Source organism: Rhinoderma darwinii, chromosome 4 (genome assembly GCF_050947455.1).
Source record: "Rhinoderma darwinii isolate aRhiDar2 chromosome 4, aRhiDar2.hap1, whole genome shotgun sequence".
NCBI lineage: Eukaryota > Metazoa > Chordata > Amphibia > Anura > Rhinodermatidae > Rhinoderma > Rhinoderma darwinii.
The window spans coordinates 6,097,365-6,121,167 of NC_134690.1; the positions used below are offsets into that span (position 1 = coordinate 6,097,365).

Sequence of the window (23,803 nt, forward strand, 5' to 3'; positions counted from 1 at the left end):
GCACCACGTATACGATCAAACAGTTCAGAGATCAGTGGCAACGGATATTTATTCTTCACCGTAATCTGGTTGAGACCTCGGTAGTCGATGCAAGGACGAAGAGAGCCATCTTTCTTTTTGACAAAGAAGAACCCGGCTCCTGCCGGGGAGGAAGACTTCCGTATGAAGCCCCTCTCCAAGTTCTCATTCACATAGGCAGACATGGACAGAGTCTCTGGCAAGGAGAGAGGATATACCCTACCACGGGGAAGGGATACACCAGGAATCAGCTCTATTGGACAGTCATATGCCCGATGTGGAGGCAATGTCTCCGCCTCCCTCTTGCTGAAGTCGTCCGAAAATGCAGCATAATGACTCGGCAATCCTGCCAATGACCGAGGCAGCGAAGGCTGAGCCGACCGAATCTGCACCAGGCAACGACCTTGACACTCAGGACCCCACTGGAGAACCTCTCCAGAATTCCAGTCCAGAACTGGGGCATGCAGTCGGAGCCAAGGCAGGCCCAGCAACACAGGGTTAACAGCTTTCGACAGGACAAAGAAATACAAAAGTTTGGAGCCTCAGCGGCTTGGTCACAGCGATAACAGTGTCTGGCAGGGGTAATCCATTGACTGAGGAAACTGTCAACGGGCTCTCCAGAGGGGTGGTGGGCAATTGCAGAAGGTCCACCAGGTCTCTGCGGATGAAATTAGCAGCGTATCCTGAGTCCAGATACGCAGAGACCTGATGCGTTCTCTCGCCGGACACTATGGTCACAGGTATGGACAATTTAAACGGAAGTCCATCTTTACCCAAGGTTGTCACTCCAAGCAACCCTGGTTTTTGGGATTTTTGGGGGCACAGGCGCACAAAATGGCCATCGAGACCGCAATAAAGACAGAGTCCAGATGTGCGTCTGCGTTGTCTCTCCTGGGTGGATAACTTACAATGGTCCGTTAGTACCGACTTCTTGGGAGGATGGACATTTGAGGACAGCAGGGGTTGCTGCAAAGTAGGGGCCAGAGTAGGAAGGGCTCCCTCCCGTCGAACCTCTTAGAGGCGTTCACGGATCCGTATATCAATCCGGGAAGACAGAAGGATGAGGTCATCCAGGGTAGACGGCAGATCCTGGGCGGCAAGTTAGTCCTTAATTCTGGAAGATAGTCCATGCCAGAATGCAGCCACCAGAGCCTCATTGTTCCATAACAGCTCTCCCTCCAGGGTGGGGAAGTGGATGGCGTACTCACTCACGGAGGTGTCTCCTTGGCGTAGGTTAATCAAAGAAGCCGCTGCAGATGAGACACGTCCAGGCTCCTCAAACACCATGCGAAAAATCCGGAGGAAGGCAGGGTCACTGGTCTCTGGTCCTTGTCTCTCCCAGATAGGGTTCGCCCATGCAAGAGCCTTGCCAGTGAGGAGAGAGATGATAAAAGCGACCCTGGCGCCATCAGACGAAAATGTCCTATTATAGAGGCTGAAGTGGATCGGTCATTGATTAAGAAAACCACGACAGGTACTTGCTTCTCCATCATAGCGGTCAGGAAGTGGCAAAGAAACACGTGGGTCAATACCGTCAAGAGGTGTAGTCTGAGGATCAATATTGCCAGGAGGTGTAGTAGGAGGAACAATATCGCGAGGAGGTGTAGTAGGAGGAACAGCAGCTTGTGCCTCCTGCCGACGTGCAAGAATGTTCAACGCCTGGAGGAGTTGGTCCTGTCGAGACCGGAGGTCAAGCATATCCGCCCAAATCTCTTGAGACGTTGTCATAGTCTTGAATCGACCAGCGGGGTCCATTGCCTGAGCGTACTGTCACGAAGGGTCTGTGTACCCACTGTGCCGTACCGCCTTGGCGGTAAGGCAGCTGGCCAACAGGGTGCAGGGCAATTTCAATAGTTCGTATAGGGTACCTGTGGCAGCTCAGACAGCAGCAGGTCAGGCTCGGCTGGGACTAGGGAGGAAGCAGACGTCAGGCGAGGTGGAGGTCAGACGTGGATGCAGCACAACACGACTTTGGCACAGCTCAGTGCTAGACCAGGGATGTATGGTTTGCTAGGAACAGGAACTGGAGGTACAGGGACAGGGACTGGAACAGGAAACACACTAGGAGGCCATCACATAGACAAACTAGGGAACACAACAACGCTCAGGCATAGAACTAGGGGGCTGGACCCCTCTTATTGTCCAGGGTACTCACGGGTCAAAGTTCAACAAGAATGTCCGGTACGCGATGCCCCTTTAAGAGCGAGCACGAGCGTGCGCGCGTACCCTACGGGATCCAGCTGAGGTGAGTGGACGCGAGCGCTGGCATCTCCTGAGGAGGAGGCTGGGGCCAGCGCTTGCCGACTCGTGGCTGCGGCTGTCAGGGGGAGGTTGTAGCTGACAGCCCCCAGACATGGACATTACACAGTCCCATTTCTATGCTCATTACAGACCCCATTACAGTCCCATTCCTATGCTCATTACAGAACCCATAAGGGTATGTGCACACGCTAGCTGTCATTTACGTGTGAAAAGACAGACTGTTTTCAAGAGAAAACAGCTGCCTCGTTTCACACGTAAATGCTCCTCCTCGCATTTTGCGAGGCGTCTGAGACGCTCGTAAATCTTGACCTGTGCTTCATTGAGTTCAATGAAGAACAGCTCAAATTACGTGGCAAAGAAGTGCCCTGCATATAATGTATATAAGTGTCCCGCATATAATGTATATAAGTGTCCCGCATATAATGTATATAAGTGTCCCGCATATAATGTGTATAAGTGTCCTGCATATAATGTATATATGTGTCCTGCATATAATGTATATAAGTGTCCCGCATATAATGTATATAAGTGTCCCGCATATAATGTATATAAGCGTCCCGCATATAATGTATATAAGCGTCCCGCATATAATGTATAGAAGCGTCCCGCATATAATGTATATAAGTGCCCCGCATATAATGTATATAAGTGTCCCGCATATAATGTATATAAGTGTCCCGCATATAATGTATATAAGTGTCCCGCATATAATGTATATAAGTGTCCCGCATATAATGTATATAAGTGTCCCGCATATAATGTATAGAAGTGTCCCGCATATAATGTATAGAAGTGTCCCGCATATAATGTATATAAGTGCCCCGCATATAATGTATATAAGTGCCCCGCATATAATGTATATAAGTGTCCCGCATATAATGTATATAAGTGTCCCGCATATAATGTATATAAGTGCCCCGCATATAATGTATATAAGTGTCCCGCATATAATGTATATAAGTGTCCCGCATATAATGTATAGAAGTGTCCCGCATATAATGTATAGAAGTGTCCCGCATATAATGTATAGAAGTGTCCCGCATATAATGTATATAAGTGTCCCGCATATAATGTATATAAGTGTCCCGCATATAATGTATATAAGTGTCCCGCATATAATGTATATAAGTGTCCTGCATATAATGTATATAAGTGTCCCGCATATAATGTATATAAGTGCCCCGCATATAATGTATATAAGTGCCCCGCATATAATGTATATAAGTGTCCCGCATATAATGTATATAAGTGTCCCGCATATAATGTATATAAGTGTCCCGCATATAATGTATATAAGTGTCCCGCATATAATGTATATAAGTGTCCCGCATATAATGTATATAAGTGTCCCGCATATAATGTATATAAGTGTCCCGCATATAATGTATATAAGTGTCCCGCATATAATGTATATAAGTGTCCCGCATATAATGTATATAAGTGTCCCGCATATAATGTATATAAGTGTCCCGCATATAATGTATATAAGTGTCCCGCATATAATGTGTATAAGTGTCCCGCATATAATGTATATATGTGTCCCGCATATAATGTATATAAGTGTCCCGCATATAATGTATATAAGTGTCCCGCATATAATGTATATAAGTGTCCCGCATATAATGTATATAAGTGTCCCGCATATAATGTATATAAGTGTCCCGCATATAATGTATATAAGTGTCCCGCATATAATGTATATAAGTGTCCCGCATATAATGTATATAAGTGCCCCGCATATAATGTATATAAGTGCCCCGCATATAATGTATATAAGTGTCCCGCATATAATGTGTATAAGTGTCCCGCATATAATGTATATAAGTGTCCCGCATATAATGTATATAAGTGTCCCGCATATAATGTATATAAGTGTCCCGCATATAATGTATATAAGTGTCCCGCATATAATGTATATAAGTGTCCCGCATATAATGTATATAAGTGTCCCGCATATAATGTATATAAGTGTCCCGCATATAATGTATATAAGTGTCCCGCATATAATGTATATAAGTGTCCCGCATATAATGTATATAAGTGTCCCGCATATAATGTATATAAGTGTCCCGCATATAATGTATATAAGTGTCCCGCATATAATGTATACAAGTGTCCCGCATATAATGTATACAAGTGTCCCGCACATAATGTATATATGTGTCCCGCATATAATGTATATAAGTGTCCCGCATATAATGTATATAAGTGTCCTGCATATAATGTATATATGTGTCCCGCATATAATGTATATAAGTGTCCCGCATATAATGTATATAAGTGTCCCGCATAGAATGTATATAAGTGTCCTGCATATAATGTATACAAGTGTCCCGCACATAATGTATATAAGTGTCCCGCACATAATGTATATAAGTGTCCCGCACATAATGTATATAAGTGTCCCGCATATAATGTATATAAGTGTCCCGCATATAATGTATATAAGTGTCCCGCATATAATGTATATAAGTGTCCCGCATATAATGTATATAAGTGTCCCGCATATAATGTATATAAGTGTCCCGCATATAATGTATATAAGTGTCCCGCATATAATGTATATAAGTGTCCCGCATATAATGTATATAAGTGTCCCGCATATAATGTATATAAGTGTCCCGCATATAATGTATATAAGTGTCCCGCATATAATGTGTATAAGTGTCCCGCATATAATGTATATATGTGTCCCGCATATAATGTATATAAGTGTCCCGCATATAATGTATATAAGTGTCCCGCATATAATGTATATAAGTGTCCCGCATATAATGTATATAAGTGTCCCGCATATAATGTATATAAGTGTCCCGCATATAATGTATATAAGTGTCCCGCATATAATGTATATAAGTGTCCCGCATATAATGTATATAAGTGCCCCGCATATAATGTATATAAGTGTCCCGCATATAATGTATATAAGTGTCCCGCATATAATGTGTATAAGTGTCCCGCATATAATGTATATAAGTGTCCCGCATATAATGTATATAAGTGTCCCGCATATAATGTATATAAGTGTCCCGCATATAATGTATATAAGTGTCCCGCATATAATGTATATAAGTGTCCCGCATATAATGTATATAAGTGTCCCGCATATAATGTATATAAGTGTCCCGCATATAATGTATATAAGTGTCCCGCATATAATGTATATAAGTGTCCCGCATATAATGTATATAAGTGTCCCGCATATAATGTATATAAGTGTCCCGCATATAATGTATATAAGTGTCCCGCATATAATGTATACAAGTGTCCCGCATATAATGTATACAAGTGTCCCGCATATAATGTATATAAGTGTCCCGCACATAATGTATATAAGTGTCCCGCACATAATGTATATAAGTGTCCCGCACATAATGTATATAAGTGTCCCGCATATAATGTATATAAGTGTCCCGCATATAATGTATATAAGTGTCCCGCATATAATGTATATAAGTGTCCCGCATATAATGTATATAAGTGTCCCGCATATAATGTATATAAGTGTCCCGCATATAATGTATATAAGTGTCCCGCATATAATGTATATAAGTGTCCCGCATATAATGTATATAAGTGTCCCGCATATAATGTATATAAGTGTCCCGCATATAATGTATATAAGTGTCCCGCATATAATGCATATAAGTGTCCCGCATATAATGCATATAAGTGTCCCGCATATAATGTATATAAGTGTCCCGCATATAATGTATATAAGTGTCCCGCATATAATGTATATGTGTCCCGCATATAATGTATATAAGTGTCCCGCATGTAATGTATATAAGTGTCCCGCATATAATGTATATAAGTGTCCCGCATATAATGTATATAAGTGTCCTGCATATGATGTATATAAGTGTCCCGCATATAATGTATATAAGTGTCCTGCATATGATGTATATAAGTGTCCCGCATATAATGTATATAAGTGTCCCGCATATAATGTATATAAGTGTCCCGCATATAATGTATATAAGTGTCCCGCATATAATGTATATGTGTCCCGCATATAATGTATATAAGTGTCCCGCATGTAATGTATATAAGTGTCCCGCATGTAATGTATATAAGTGTCCCGCATATAATGTATATAAGTGTCCCGCATATAATGTATATAAGTGTCCTGCATATGATGTATATAAGTGTCCCGCATATAATGTATATAAGTGTCCTGCATATAATGTATATAAGTGTCCTGCATATAATGTATAGAAGTGTCCTGCATATAATGTATATAATTGTCCTGCACTTCTTTGCCGAGGCAGTCCATTTACGTGTCGTTGTTTGACAGCTGTCAAACGATGACTCGTAAATAACAGGTCGTCGGCACAGTACGTCGGCAAACCCATTCAAATGAATGGGCAGATGTTTGCCGACGTATTGGAGCCCTATTTTCAGGTGTAAATCGAGGCATAATGCGCCTCGTTTACGTCTGAAAATAGGTCGTGTGAACCCAGCCTTACAGTCCCATTCCTATTCTCATTACAGAACCCATTACAGTCCCATTCTTATGCCTATTAGGGTATGTTCACACGCACTAATTACGGACGTAATTCGGGCGTGTTTGCCCCGAATTACGTCCGAAAATAGCGCCTCAATAGCGCTGACAAACAATGGGACGTTTGTCTGTTCACACGAGGCGTATATTTACGGGCCGCTGTCAAATTACGGCGCGTAAATAGACGCCCGCGTCAAAGAAGTGACCTGTCACTTCTTTGGGCGTAATTGGAGCCGTTATTCATTGACTCCAATGAATAGCAGCGCCAATTACGCCTGTAATGGACGCGGCGTTCAAGCGCCTGCACATGCCGTTACGGCTGAAATTACGGGGATGTTTTCAGGCGGAAACATCCCCGTAATTTCAGCCGTTACGGACGCCCTCGTGTGAACATACCCTGATAGAACACATTACAGTCCCATTCTTATGCTCATTACAGACCCCATTACAGTCCCATTCCCATTAGGGTATGTTCACACGGCCAAATTTCAGACGTATACGAGGCGTATTATGCCTCGTTTTACGTCTGAAAATAGGGCTCCAATACGTCGGCAAACATCTGCCCATTCATTTGAATGGGTTTGCCGACGTACTGTGCAGACGACCTGTTATTTACGCGTCGTCGTTTGACAGCTGTCAAACGACGACTCGTAAAAATACAGCCTCGTCAAAAGAAGTGCAGGACACTTCTTTCAGACGTTTTTGGAGCTGTTTTCTCATAGACTCCAATGAAAACAGCTCCAAAAACGGACGTAAAAAACGCCGCGAAAACGGCGCGAAAAACGCCGCGAAAAATGCGAGTTGGTAAAAAAACGTCTGAAAAGCAGGGTCTGTTTTCCCTTGAAAACAGCTCTGGATTTTCAGACGTTTTGGTTGACTACGTGTGAACATACCCTTACAGAACACATTACAGTCCCATTCCTATGCTCATTACAGACCCCATTACAGTCCCATTCCTATGCTCATTACAGAACACATTACAGTCCCATTCTTATGCCCATTACAGAACACATTACAGTCCCATTCCTATGCTCATTACAGATCCCATTACAGTCCCATTCCTATGCTCATTAAAGAAAACATTACAGTCCCATTCTTATGCTCATTAAAGAACCCATTACAGTCCCAATCCTATGCTCATTACAGACCCCATTACAGTCCCATTCCTATTCTCATTACAGTCCCATTCCTATTCTCATTACAGACCCCATTACAGTCCCATTCTTATGCCCATTACAGAACCAATTACAGTCCCATTCTTATGCCCATTGCAGAACCCATTACAGTCCCATTCTTATGCCTATTACAGAACCCATTACAGTCCCATTCCTATGCTTATTACAGACCCCATTACAGTCCCATTCTTATGCCCATTACAGAACACATTACAGTCCCATTCCTATGCTCATTACAGAACCCATTACAGTCCCATTCCTATGCTCATTAAAGAACCCATTACAGTCCCAATCCTATGCTCATTACAGACCCCATTACAGTCCCATTCCTATGCTCATTACAGAACCCATTACAGTCCCATTCCTATTCTCATTACAGACCCCATTACAGTCCCATTCTTATGCCCATTGCAGAACCCATTACAGTCCCATTCCTATGCCCATTACAGAACACATTACAGTCCCATTCCTATGCTCATTACAGACCCCATTACAGTCCCATTCCTATGCCCATTACAGAACACATTACAGTCCCATTCCTATGCTCATTACAGAACCCATTACAGTCCCATTCCTATGCTCATTAAAGAACCCATTACAGTCCCAATCCTATGCTCATTACAGACCCCATTACAGTCCCATTCCTATTCTCATTACAGACCCCATTACAGTCCCATTCTTATGCCCATTGCAGAACCCATTACAGTCCCATTCTTATGCCTATAAGGGTATGTTCACACGGCCTATTTACGGACGTAAATCGGGCGTTTTTGCCCCGAATTACGCCCGAAAATAGCGCCTCAATAGCGCTGACAAACATCTGCCCATTGAAAGCAATGGGCAGACGTTTGTCTGTTCACACGAGGCGTATATTTACGCGCTGCTGTCAAAAGACGGCGCGTAAATAGACGCCCGCGTCAAAGAAGTGACCTGTCACTTCTTTGGCCGTAATTAGAGCCGTTATTCATTGACTCCAATGAATAGCAGCGCTAATTACGCCCGTAATTGACGAGGCGTTCAAGCGCCTGCACATGCCAGTACGGCTGAAATTACGGGGATGTTTTCAGGCTGAAACATCCCCGTAATTTCAGCCGTAACGGACGCCCTCGTGTGAACATACCCTTACAGAACACATTACAGTCCCATTCCTATGCTCATTACAGACCCCATTACAGTCCCATTCCTATTCCCATTACAGACCCCATTACAGTCCCATTCTTATGCCCATTACAGACCCCATTACAGTCCCATTCTCATTACAGACCCCATTACAGTCCCATTCCTATTCCCATTACAGACCCCATTACAGTCCCATTCCTATTCCCATTACAGACCCCATTACAGTCCCATTCTTATGCTCATTACAGACCCCATTACAGTCCCATTCCTATTCTCATTACAGACCCCATTACAGTCCCATTCCTATGCTCATTACAGACCCCATTACAGTCCCATTCCTATGCTCATTACAGACCCCATTACAGTCCCATTGCTATGGCAGCTCTGTCAACAAAAGTTCAGAGATTCCATTTCATAAATCCCATAATGATAAACCATCGATAAAAATGGAAGTTTGCTTTAAGTATTATGATTAAAATTTGTCCTCACAAATCCTTTTCCTGCTAGTGTAGGATATAATGTATAGGCGGTTATTTCCTGAGCCTATAGATGTAGTCCCAGATTAGCGGGGAGTCTTTCTGGATGATGAGTGAGGTCTGGAGAAGCAATAACCTTCTTTCATAAGAGCCGTGATCTGATAGACTCTCGTTAGCAGAAGTGCCGCAGATGTTCTATGGTAATTACACATAATGAGCGATGACACTAATCATAAAACTGGTGGATAACATGAGCACTGTTTATTATAAATCACTCCCCCTCTCCCGCACATTATACCTGCTCTCTGCCAGCAAACAACATAACAGTTAAATAAAAATAAAAAATTTTTATTAAAATTTAATTTCATTCATTAATTCCAAACATTCAAAAAGAGACAGTGCTGATAGTTCTGCCCCAGGGGGAGAATAGGGATGAGAGCGGAGTGACCCTGAACTTCAGGAAACAGTCATCACATCCAGGAGGTCTAATGTAAAGAGGCTTAAAATACATCCAGCACTGAACACCAGGTCACATATATAATAACCTGAATAAACGGTGGAGTCACTGTGTACATATATTACATTACTTATCCTGTACTGATCCTGAGTTATATCCTGTATTATACTCCAGAGCTGCACTCACTATTCTGCTGGTGTAGTCACTGTGTACATACATTACATTACTTATCCTGTACTGATCCTGAGTTATATCCTGTATTATACTCCAGAGCTGCACTCACTATTCTGCTGGTGGAGTCACTGTGTACATATATTACATTACTTATCCTGTACTGATCCTGGGTTACATCCTGTATTATACTCCAGTGCTGCACTCACTATTCTGCTGGTGGAGTCACTGTGTATATACATTACATATCCTGTACTGATCCCGAGTTACATCCTGTATTATACTCCAGAGCTGCACTCACTATTCTGCTGGTGGAGTCACTGTGTACATACATTACATTACTTATCCTGTACTGATCCTGGGTTACATCCTGTATTATACTCCAGAGCTGCACTCACTATTCTGCTGGTGGAGTCACTGTGTACATACATTACATTACTTATCCTGTACTGATCCTGGGTTACATCCTGTATTATACTCCAGTGCTGCACTCACTATTCTGCTGGTGGAGTCACTGTGTATATACATTACATTACTTATCCTGTACTGATCCTGAGTTACATCCTGTATTATACTCCAGAGCTGCACTCACTATTCTGCTGGTGGAGTCACTGTGTACATACATTACATTACTTATCCTGTACTGATCCTGAGTTATATCCTATATTATACTCCAGAGCTGCACTCACTATTCTGCTGGTGGAGTCACTGTGTACATACATTACATTACTTATCCTGTACTGATCCTGAGTTATATCCTGTATTATACTCCAGAGCTGCACTCACTATTCTGCTGGTGGAGTCACTGTGTACATACATTACATTACTTATCCTGTACTGATCCTGAGTTACATCCTGTATTATACTCCAGAGCTGCACTCACTATTCTGCTGGTGGAGTCACTGTGTATATACATTACATTACTTATCCTGTACTGATCCTGAGTTACATCCTGTATTATACTACAGAGCTGCACTCACTATTCTGCTGGTGGAGTCACTGTGTATATACATTACATTACTTATCCTGTACTGATCCTGAGTTATATCCTGTATTATACTCCAGAGCTGCACTCACTATTCTGCTGGTGGAGTCACTGTGTACATACATTACATTACTTATCCTGTACTGATCCTGAGTTATATCCTGTATTATACTCCAGAGCTGCACTCACTATTCTGCTGGTGGAGTCACTGTGTACATACATTACATTACTTATCCTGTACTGATCCTGAGTTACATCCTGTATTATTCTCCAGAGCTGCACTCACTATTCTGCTGGTGGAGTCACTGTGTACATACATTACTTATCCTGTACTGATCCTGAGTTATATCCTGTATTATACTCCAGAGCTGCACTCACTATTCTGCTGGTGGAGTCACTGTGTACATACATTACATTACTTCTCCTGTACTGATCCTGAGTTACATCCTGTATTATACTCCAGAGCTGCACTCACTATTCTGCTGGTGGAGTCACTGTGCACATACATTACATTACTTATCCTGTACTGGTCCTGAGTTATATCCTGTATTATACTCCAGAGCTGCACTCACTATTCTGCTGGTGGAGTCCCTGTTTACATACATTACATTACTTATCCTGTACTGATCCTGAGTTATATCCTGTATTATACTCCAGAGCTGTACTCACTATTCTGCTGGTGGAGTCACTGTGTACATACATTACATTACTTATCCTGTACTGATCCTGAGTTACATCCTGTATTATACTCCAGAGCTGCACTCACTATTCTGCTGGTGGAGTCACTGTGTACATACATTACATTATTTATCCTGTACTGATCCTGAGTTACATCCTGTATTATACTCCAGAGCTGCACTCACTATTCTGCTGGTGGAGTCACTGTGTACATACATTACATTACTTATCCTGTATTTTACTCCAGAGCTGCACTCACTATTCTGCTGGTGGAGTCACTGTGTACATACATTACATTACTTATCCTGTACTGATCCTGAGTTATATCCTGTATTATACTCCAGAGCTGCACTCACTATTCTGCTGGTGGAGTCACTGTGTACATACATTACTTGTCCTGTACTGATCCTGAGTTATATCCTGTATTATACTCCAGAGCTGCACTCACTATTCTGCTGGTGGAGTCACTGTGTACATACATTACATATCCTGTACTGATCCTGAGTTACATCCTGTATTATACTCCAGAGCTGCACTCACTATTCTGCTGGTGGAGTCACTGTGTACATACATTACATATCCTGTACTGATCCTGAGTTACATCCTGTATTATTCTCCAGAGCTGCACTCACTATTCTGCTGGTGGAGTCACTGTGTACATACATTACTTATCCTGTACTGATCCTGAGTTATATCCTGTATTATACTCCAGAGCTGCACTCACTATTCTGCTGGTGGAGTCACTGTGTACATATATTACATTACTTATCCTGTACTGATCCTGAGTTACATCCTGTATTATACTCCAGAGCTGCACTCACTATTCTGCTGGTGGAGTCACTGTGCACATACATTACATTACTTATCCTGTACTGGTCCTGAGTTATATCCTGTATTATACTCCAGAGCTGCACTCACTATTCTGCTGGTGGAGTCACTGTTTACATACATTACATTACTTATCCTGTACTGATCCTGAGTTATATCCTGTATTATACTCCAGAGCTGTACTCACTATTCTGCTGGTGGAGTCACTGTGTACATACATTACATTACTTATCCTGTACTGATCCTGAGTTACATCCTGTATTATACTCCAGAGCTGCACTCACTATTCTGCTGGAGGAGTCACTGTGTACATACATTACATTACTAATCCTGTACTGATCCTGAGTTATATCCTGTATTATACTCCAGAGCTGCACTCACTATTCTGCTGGTGGAGTCACTGTGTACATACATTACATTACTTATCCTGTACTGATCCTGAGTTACATCCTGTATTATACTCCAGAGCTGCACTCACTATTCTGCTGGTTGAGTCACGGTGTACATACATTACATTACTTATCCTGTACTGATCCTGAGTTATATCCTGTATTATACTCCAGAGCTGCACTCACTATTCTGCTGGTGGAGTCACTGTGTACATACATTACATTACTTATCCTGTACTGATCCTGAGTTATAGCCTGTATTATACTCCAGAGCTGCACTCACTATTCTGCTGGTGGAGTCACTGTGTACATACATTACATATCCTGTACTGATCCTGAGTTATAGCCTGTATTATACTCCAGAGCTGCACTCACTATTCTGCTGGTGGAGTCACTGTGTACATACATTACATATCCTGTACTGATCCTGAGTTACATCCTGTATTATACTCCAGAGCTGCACTCACTATTCTGCTGGTGGAGTCACTGTGTACATACATTACATATCCTGTACTGATCCTGAGTTATAGCCTGTATTATACTCCAGAGCTGCACTCACTATTCTGCTGGTGGAGTCACTGTGTACATACATTACTTATCCTGTACTGATCCTGAGTTACATCCTGTATTATACTCCAGAGCTGCACTCACTATTCTGCTGGTGGAGTCACTGTGTACATACATTACATTACTTATCCTGTACTGATCCTGAGTTATAGCCTGTATTATACTCCAGAGCTGCACTCACTATTCTGCTGGTGGAGTCACTGTGTACATACATTACATATCCTGTACTGATCCTGAGTTATAGCCTGTATTATACTCCAGAGCTGCACTCACTATTCTGCTGGTGGAGTCACTGTGTACATACATTACATATCCTGTACTGATCCTGAGTTACATCCTGTATTATACTCCAGAGCTGCACTCACTATTCTGCTGGTGGAGTCACTGTGTACATACATTACATATCCTGTACTGATCCTGAGTTATAGCCTGTATTATACTCCAGAGCTGCACTCACTATTCTGCTGGTGGAGTCACTGTGTACATACATTACTTATCCTGTACTGATCCTGAGTTACATCCTGTATTATACTCCAGAGCTGCACTCACTATTCTGCTGGTGGAGTCACTGTGTACATACATTACATTACTTATCCTGTACTGATCCTGAGTTATATCCTGTATTATACTCCAGAGCTGCACTCACTATTCTGCTGGTGGAGTCACTGTGTACATACATTACATTACTTATCCTGTACTGATCCTGAGTTACATCCTGTATTATACTCCAGAGCTGCACTCACTATTCTGCTGGTGGAGTCACTGTGTCCATACATTACTTATCCTGTACTGATCCTGAGTTATATCCTGTATTATACTCCAGAGCTGCACTCACTATTCTGCTGGTGGAGTCACTGTGTACATACATTACATTACTTATCCTGTACTGATCCTGAGTTACATCCTGTATTATACTCCAGAGCTGCACTCACTATTCTGCTGGTGGAGTCACTGTGTACATACATTACATATCCTGTACTGATCCTGAGTTACATCCTGTATTATACTCCAGAGCTGCACTCACTATTCTGCTGGTGGAGTCACTGTGTACATACATTACATATCCTGTACTGATCCTGAGTTATAGCCTGTATTATACTCCAGAGCTGCACTCACTATTCTGCTGGTGGAGTCACTGTGTACATACATTACTTATCCTGTACTGATCCTGAGTTACATCCTGTATTATACTCCAGAGCTGCACTCACTATTCTGCTGGTGGAGTCACTGTGTACATACATTACATTACTTATCCTGTACTGATCCTGAGTTATATCCTGTATTATACTCCAGAGCTGCACTCACTATTCTGCTGGTGGAGTCACTGTGTACATACATTACATTACTTATCCTGTACTGATCCTGAGATACATCCTGTATTATACTCCAGAGCTGCACTCACTATTCTGCTGGTGGAGTCACTGTGTCCATACATTACTTATCCTGTACTGATCCTGAGTTATATCCTGTATTATACTCCAGAGCTGCACTCACTATTCTGCTGGTGGAGTCACTGTGTACATACATTACATTACTTATCCTGTACTGATCCTGAGTTATATCCTGTATTATACTCCAGAGCTGCACTCACTATTCTGCTGGTGGAGTCACTGTGTACATACATTACATTACTTATCCTGTACTGATCCTGAGTTACATCCTGTATTATACTCCAGAGCTGCACTCACTATTCTGCTGGTGGAGTCACTGTGTACATACATTACATTACTTATCCTGTACTGATCCTGAGTTATATCCTGTATTATACTCCAGAGCTGCACTCACTATTCTGCTGGTGAAGTCACTGTGTACATTACATTACTTATCCTGTACTGATCCTGAGTTACATCCTGTATTATACTCCAGAGCTGCACTCACTATTCTGCTGGTGGAGTCACTGTGTACATACATTACTTATCCTGTACTGATCCTGAGTTACATCCTGTATTATACTCCAGAGCTGCACTCACTATTCTGCTGGTGGAGTCACTGTGTACATACATTACATTACTTATCCTGTACTGATCCTGAGTTACATCCTGTATTATACTCCAGAGCTGCACTCACTATTCTGCTGGTGGAGTCACTGTGTACATACAATACATTACTTATCTTGTACTGATCCTGAGTTACATCCTATATTATACTCCAGAGCTGCACTCACTATTCTGCTGGTGGAGTCACTGTGTACATATATTACATTACTTATCCTGTACTGATCCGGAGTTACATCCTGTATTATACTCCAGAGCTGCACTCACTATTCTGCTGGTGGAGTCACTGTGTACATACATTACATTACTTATCCTGTACTGATCCTGAGTTATATCCTATATTATACTCCAGAGCTGCACTCACTATTCTGCTGGTGGAGTCACTGTACATACATTACATTACTTATCTTGTACTGATCCTGAGTTACATCCTGTATTATACTCCAGAGCTGCACTCACTATTCTGCTGGTGAAGTCACTGTGTACATACATTACATTACTTATCCTGTACTGATCCGGAGTTACATCCTGTATTATACTCCAGAGCTGCACTCACTATTCTGCTGGTGGAGTCACTGTGTACATACATTACATTACTTATCCTGTACTGATCCTGAATTATATCCTGTATTATACTCCAGAGCTGCACTCACTATTCTGCTGGTGGAGTCACTGTGTACATACATTACATTACTTATCCTGTACTGATCCGGAGTTACATCCTGTATTATACTCCAGAGCTGCACTCACTATTCTGCTGGTGGGGTCACTGTGTACATACATTACATTACTTATCCTGTACAGATCCTGAGTTACATCCTGTATTATACTCCAGAGCTGCACTCACTATTCTGCTGGTGGTGTCACTGTGTACATACATTACATTACTTATCCTGTACTTATCCTGAGATATATCCTGTATTATACTCCAGAGCTGCACTCACTATTCTGCTGGTGGAGTCACTGTGTACATACATTACATTACTTATCCTGTACTGATCCTGAGTTACATCCTGTATTATACTCCAGAGCTGCACTCACTATTCTGCTGGTGGAGTCACTGTGTACATACATTACATTACTTATCCTGTACAGATCCTGAGTTACATCCTGTATTATGCTCCAGAGCTGCACTCACTATTCTGCTGGTGTAGTCACTGTGTACATACATTACATTACTTATCCTGTACTGATCCTGAGTTATATCCTGTATTATACTCCAGAGCTGCACTCACTATTCTGCTGGTGGAGTCACTGTGTACATACATTACATTACTTATCCTGTACTGATCCTGAGTTACATCCTGTATTATGCTCCAGAGCTGCACTCACTATTCTGCTGGTGGAGTCACTGTGTACATACATTACATTACTTATCCTGTACTGATCCTGAATTATATCCTGTATTATACTCCAGAGCTGCACTCACTATTCTGCTGGTGGAGTCACTGTGTACATACATTACTTATCCTGTACTGATCCTGAGTTATGTCCTGTATTATACTCCAGAGCTGCACTCACTATTCTGCTGGTGGAGTCACTGTGTACATACATTACATTACTTATCCTGTACTGATCCTGAATTATATCCTGTATTATACTCCAGAGCTGCACTCACTATTCTGCTGGTGGAGTCACTGTGTACATACATTACATTACTTATCCTGTACTGATCCTGAGTTACATCCTGTATTATACTCCAGAGCTGCACTCACTATTCTGCTGGTGGAGTCACTGTGTACATACATTACATTACTTATCCTGTACTGATCCTGAATTATATCCTGTATTATACTCCAGAGCTGCACTCACTATTCTGCTGGTTGAGTCACGGTGTACATACATTACATTACTTATCCTGTACTGATCCTGAATTATATCCTGTATTATACTCCAGAGCTGCACTGTTCACAGTTTGGGATATTTTTTTTATAACCCTGATCTCTCCTTTCCAGCACTTTGTCTCTGACCTGTCTCCTCGGTCTTCGTGTTTCTTAGCGCTGTGGACTCTTTCAGGACAGGATTATTTACACTGACGTCATGTGACACGTTGATCACACGCAGGGCGACCTTCTTACACTAATCATGTGACTTCTGAGGGTTATTCATTTGACCAGACTTAGGCGGTGAATACACATTTATTTACCCACAACGTATCCGTTTTTAGTTGGTTTTTTCTGTCCACTGTAACAATTTGGATTATTTTTTCACGTCCGTTACATAAAACAGAATGGAAATGTTATTTTAAATACGGGATGTAGAGAAACAATACAGGGAAAACACAGACGGGAGGAGGGGGGTGAATACTTTCACAAGGCACTGACATAATAAATGCAGTCAAACATCGATGCCTGTCCCGCTCACGGCCGCGTCCCGCTCACGGCCGCGTCCCGCTCACGGCCGCGTCCCGCTCACGGCCGCGTCCCGCTCACAGCCGCGTCCCGCTCATAGCCGCGTCCGGCTGCGCAGTGTAATGGCTTTCTATAGGTACAGGATGGTTTCTACATTGTAGCGACTTGTCCACGCCACACATTGTATCACGCCACATCCCAACAAGTCTGGGAAATCAAGTTTTGTCAACCGGAAACGATGCATTATGGGAGATTATTACCATTTTTTTAGAGCGGATCGTCCACGGTCTCTAACGCTGTACAATATTCTGTCCAGACTGGACTGTTCCTTTAAATGTCTGCGTTTTTTTGCCCAGCGTTCCTAACAAGGCTCATCTGGTGTATGGAGTCCCTGTGTGTGTGGCCCCTGGGACTGGGGAAGGAAAAGCCTGATGACAACCACAACTAATGGCAACCATTATATTGCCCATGAACGGGTGTTACTCAACTTTCCACAGAACCTGAATGACATATAAATCAGAAATGTGTAAAACAACCCCTCCCTGCCCGTTCCTTCATCCCTGCCTGTGTGTCAGTCTTCACTGCAGTTCTGGTATTCTATTCAGAAGCTAGGAAGCATATGGTCAACATGATCGAGGTATTCCGCTGTGCAGATATCTATAGATGTAACCATGCAGAAGGGTCAGCATAGATCGGCCCCTTCCCCTTGTATCAGCACCCAGACTCGTCCTGTACTCACACTATATGGGAGAGGTCCATCGGCTTCTCTGGGGGCTCTGGAAATACCGGATGCGGCAGCTCTCTGCTAGGAACGCAGCCAAGAGATTTACTGATCGCGTGACTCAACTTCTTCGCCGGCGACTTCTGAAGACAGAAAGACAGAAAGGAAATGTCACACAGGAGCCTCTATATGTACAGCAACTATTACCTCCTACAAGCCAGCGCCGGGAAACGTGGCGCAACTCAGGAACCCACAACATGCCACAACAATGCATCTAGTACTATATAATGGCAGCCAGGTGGGTGCCCAATCCCCGAGGAAAGGCGGCCAAGAAAGGGAAGGATGGGAAACTAAAGAGAAGGGAAAGGAGCGAACGCAGAGAAGGGAAAGGACGAGCGACGGCGGAGAAGGGAAAGGACGAGCGACGGCAGAGAAGGGAAAGGACGAGCGACGGCAGAGAAGGGAAAGGACGAGCGACGGCGGAGAAGGGAAAGGACGAGCGACGGCGGAGAAGGGAAAGGACGAGCGACGGCGGAGAAGGGAAAGGACGAGCGACGGCGGAGAAGGGAAAGGACGAGCGACGGCGGAGAAGGGAAAGGACGAGCGACGGCGGAGAAGGGAAAGGACGAGCGACGGCAGAGAAGGGAAAGGACGAGCGACGGCAGAGAAGGGAAAGGACGAGCGACGGCAGAGAAGGGAAAGGACGAGCGACGGCAGAGAAGGGAAAGGACGAGCGACGGCAGAGAAGGGACGAGCGACGGCAGAGAAGGGAAAGGACGAGCGACGGCAGAGAAGGGAAAGGACGAGCGACGGCAGAGAAGGGAAAGGACGAGCGACCGCAGGGAAGGCAAAGGACGAGCGACCGCAGAGAAGGGAAAGGACGAGCGACGGCTGGGAAGGGAAAGGACGAGCGACGGCAGGGAAGGGAAAGGACGAGCGACGGCAGGGAAGGGAAAGGACGAGCGACGGCAGGGAAGGGAAAGGACGAGCGACGGCAGAGAAGGGAAAGGACGAGCGACCGCAGAGTAGGGAAAGGACGAGCGACCGCAGGGAAGGGAAAGGACGAGCGACCGCAGAGAAGGGAAAGGACGAGCGACCGCAGAGAAGGGAAAGGACGAGCGACCGCAGGGAAGGGAAAGGACGAGCGACCGCAGAGAAGGGAAAGGACGAGCGAACGCAGAGAAGGGAAAGGACGAGCGACGGCTGGGAAGGGAAAGGACGAGCGACGGCAGGGAAGGGAAAGGACGAGCGACGGCAGAGAAGGGAAAGGACGAGCGACCGCAGAGAAGGGAAAGGACGAGCGACCGCAGGGAAGGGAAAGGACGAGCGACGGCAGAGAAGGGAAAGGACGAGCGACCGCAGAGAAGGGAAAGGACGAGCGACCGCAGGGAAGGGAAAGGACGAGCGACCGCAGGGAAGGGAAAGGACGAGCGACCGCAGAGAAGGGAAAGGACGAGCGACCGCAGGGAAGGCAAAGGACGAGCGACCGCAGAGAAGGGAAAGGACGAGCGACCGCAGAGAAGGGAAAGGACGAGCGACCGCAGAGAAGGGAAAGGACACGCTGCCTCGGAGAAGGGAAAGGACGAGCGACCGCAGAGAAGGGAAAGGACACGCTGCCTCGGAGAAGGGAAAGGACGAGCGACCTCTGAGAACGGGAAGGACATGTGGCCTCGAAGGGAAAGGATGAACCACCACGGAGAAGGGGGAAGGACGAGCAACCGTGTAGAAGGGAAAGGAGGAGTGACCATGAAGAAGGGAAAGGATGACCAACCACGGAGAAGGGAAAGAATGAGCAACCACAGAGTTGGGAAAGCACGACCCACCGCAGAGAAGGGGAAGATTGAGCGACCACAGAGAAGATTGTCAAGCAGCTGATTGGGAGGGACGACTATAACTATATATGGCTGCACCACGCAGGGTTAACCATGGCTGCATGGTGTAGACAATTTGTGTAAGCAGAGACAGTGGCGGCATGTTGAGCAGCGGCGCCTGCTCGTCTATGATCTCTCCTGTGACAAGTGTCCCTGACCCTGCGAGCCGCTCGCACAGCATGTTGTTCTCCACACAATATTCACATGAAATGTTCCTCGGATACAAAAGATGAATCTGGAGAACGTTAATAATAGAGAGAAGCGGAGGATTATACAAGAACACGACATCCTGTAATGTGCACAACCACCCGGGCTTCATGTCTATGTATACAGCTCCATCATCCGGAGCTCATCACTATCATTATATATATCTTTATACTCGCAGCAATGTCTGATACACAGCTCCAAAGCCCCTGCATAGCGTTACATGATAAGCAACCACTAGAGGGCGCTCACTGCATACTGCAACTCCCACTGATCTCAGCAATAAATCTTCAGTGAGCTCCCCCTAGTGGAGAATTTTATTATGTATCACTGGATAACACTACACCATCCTGGTCCTGACCCCGCACACTGAGCACTAGATTATCAGGATTATAATACACACCAATGAAAAGGTTCTGTAAAATATACAGTATATATATATCTCATCACATGCGGATGTCAAAACCTGATCATTATACAGAGATAAGCGGCGCTACATACACGCTGACACTGATTATTACTTGCCTCTCACAGATCAGTTCTCCTGTGTCAACTTACTGACTGAAGTGCTGCATCTCTCTGTAAAGAGGTTCTTCAGCCGCTACATCATACACACCTCAGCTGCTGCAGAACATCATCCACACCTCAGCTGCTGCAGAACATCATCCACACCACAGCTGCTGCAGAACCTCATCATACACACCTCAGCTGCTGCAGAACATCATCCACACCACAGCTGCTGCAGAACATCATCATCCACACCTCAGCTGCCGCAGATCATACACACCACAGCTGCTGCAGATCATCATCCACACCTCAGCTGCTGCAGAACCTCATCATACACACCACAGCTGCTGCAGATCATCATCCACACCTCAGCTGCTGCAGAACCTCATCATACACACCACAGCTGCTGCAGATCATCATACACACCTCAGCTGCTGCAGATCATCATACACACCTCAGCTGCTGCAGAACATCATCCACACCTCAGCTGCTGCAGAACATCATCCACACCACAGCTGCTGCAGAACCTCATCATACACACCACAGCTGCTGCAGATCATCATACACACCTCAGCTGCCGCAGATCATCATACACACCTCAGCTGCCGCAGATCATTAAACACCACAGCTGCCACATAACCCATCATCCACACCTCAGCTGCTGCAGAACCTCATCATACACACCACAGCTGCTGCAGAACCTCATCATACACACCACAGCTGCTGCAGAACCTCATCATACACACCATAGCTGCTGCAGAACCTCATCATACACACTACAGCTGCTGCAGAACATCATCATTCACACCACAGCTGCTGCAGAACATCATCATACACCTCAGCTGCTGCAGAATATCATCATTCACACCTCAGCTGCTGCAGAACATCATCCACACCTCAGTTGCTGCAGATAAAATATAAATGATATAATGTGTGCCCCGGTGACATGTGACTGTTATATTATACGACTCCCGGGGTCTTATTAACTCTTTCTGCGGATTTGACGTCTGAGTCTCCGCCTCCTGATATGTCGTTAACACACAGTATCCGCAGCTGATAACAGCGAGGGAGCCACATGCACGGGGCCCAGAGTCTCATGTGGCCCCCAATGCTGGATGCACTAATAAAACAATAAACGGCTGATGCCCCCCCCCCACCCGCTTGTTTGGTGTGTGAGGGGGAGGGGCGCAGCGGCGGAGTACTCACCCAGGAGGAGTGCTCCTTCATCTGATGCTGGTTGCTGTGGGGCCCGTTGGCCTGACCTCTCCAGAAGCAGTTCTGGCACAGCTGGTAATTGTGGCACTGCTGGCAGCGATAGCGGAAACCCATCATACTCTCACAGCGGCAGAAGGAACACTCCACAGGGTGGAAGACTGTGGACAGGGAGAGAAGGGGTTACAGTGATCAGGGGAGGAGCCGAGGCAGGGTGAGGAGCCACACCCATCAGTGATCAGGGGAGGAGCCGAGGCAGGGTGAGGAGCCACACCCAGTAGTGATCAGGGGAGGAGCGGAGGCAGGGTGAGGAGCCACACCCATCAGTGATCAGGGGAGGAGCCGAGGCAGGGTGAGGAGCCACACCCAGTAGTGAGGGGCCACATGGAGTATGGAAGAAGGGCGAGGGGCCACATGGAGTATGGAAGAAGAGCGAGGGGCCACATGGAGTATGGAAGAAGAGCGAGGGGCCACATGGAGTATGGAAGAAGGGCGAGGGGCCACATGGAGTATGGAAGAAGAGCGAGGGGCCACATGCAGTATGGAAGAAGGGCGAGGGGTCACATGGAGTATGGAAGAAGTGCGAGGGGTCACATGGCGTATGGAAGAGCAAAGGGCCCCATGTAGTATGGAAGAAGAGCGAGGGGCCCCATGTAGTATGGAAAAGACAGAGAATGAACTGATGATATTGGGTTAGTTTCCCCATAAAAGAAAATATATTATTTGAATACAGTAGGAGCACCACAGCAGCACAGAGTATTGTCAGCAATGATCAGTTCCAGCACACACACTACTCACCATTTTCTACATGGGCGAGACGATGCATGAGGGGTAACCAGACGAGGCACTGCGGAGGGGGGTCGGCCATGATGGTGTCTAGAAACATGTTCAGGGCGATCTTCTTCTACAAGACACGAGATGGAATTACAGCGCCGGAAAGTGACGCCCCCTCTACCGAGCAGCAGCCCCGCCCCCGGGAATAATCACAGGGCCACACCCCCAGCCCCCCCCCCCCCTCATGTCATTATCGATATGGACCTTCCTGTCTATCAGGGTCACGATAATAAAGGTCCCGTCCAGTCCCCTGTAAATAAACCATTAATCAGCATGTAATAACACCTGTTTTCAAGACCTTTGCTTGCAGTCAGTGAATTGAAACGGCAGAGGTTGAAAACACACCTTGACCTAACCTTTCTGGGCTTGTTACAATGTATCCCGTCTACACTGGATTCAGACTGATACATTTTACCTGCACCGATACATTGTAGCAGTTTCCCTTGGAACATTATTTGCTATGAGCAACTGCTGCACTAA

The 23,803-nt window shown here is 44.8% G+C and overlaps 1 protein-coding gene across 6 annotated transcripts in view; it reads right to left on the reverse strand.

Annotated features, from left to right (window-relative positions):
• LOC142759001 (dystrobrevin beta-like) overlaps positions 1–23,803 on the reverse strand; it is a 180,954-nt gene that overhangs the window by 108,787 nt on the left and 48,364 nt on the right. For all 6 annotated transcript variants that reach the window (XR_012883039.1, XR_012883037.1, XR_012883036.1 and 3 more), the window contains 3 exons: positions 23,288–23,393; positions 22,484–22,650; positions 18,714–18,838 (listed from right to left, as the gene is read on the reverse strand). Coding sequence is in view for 1 of the 6 variants with exons in the window: in XM_075860782.1 (XP_075716897.1) it covers positions 18,714–18,838; positions 22,484–22,650; positions 23,288–23,393 (398 nt within the window). In the remaining 5 variants the exon portion in view is untranslated. The remainder of the gene's footprint in view (positions 1–18,713; positions 18,839–22,483; positions 22,651–23,287; positions 23,394–23,803) is intronic.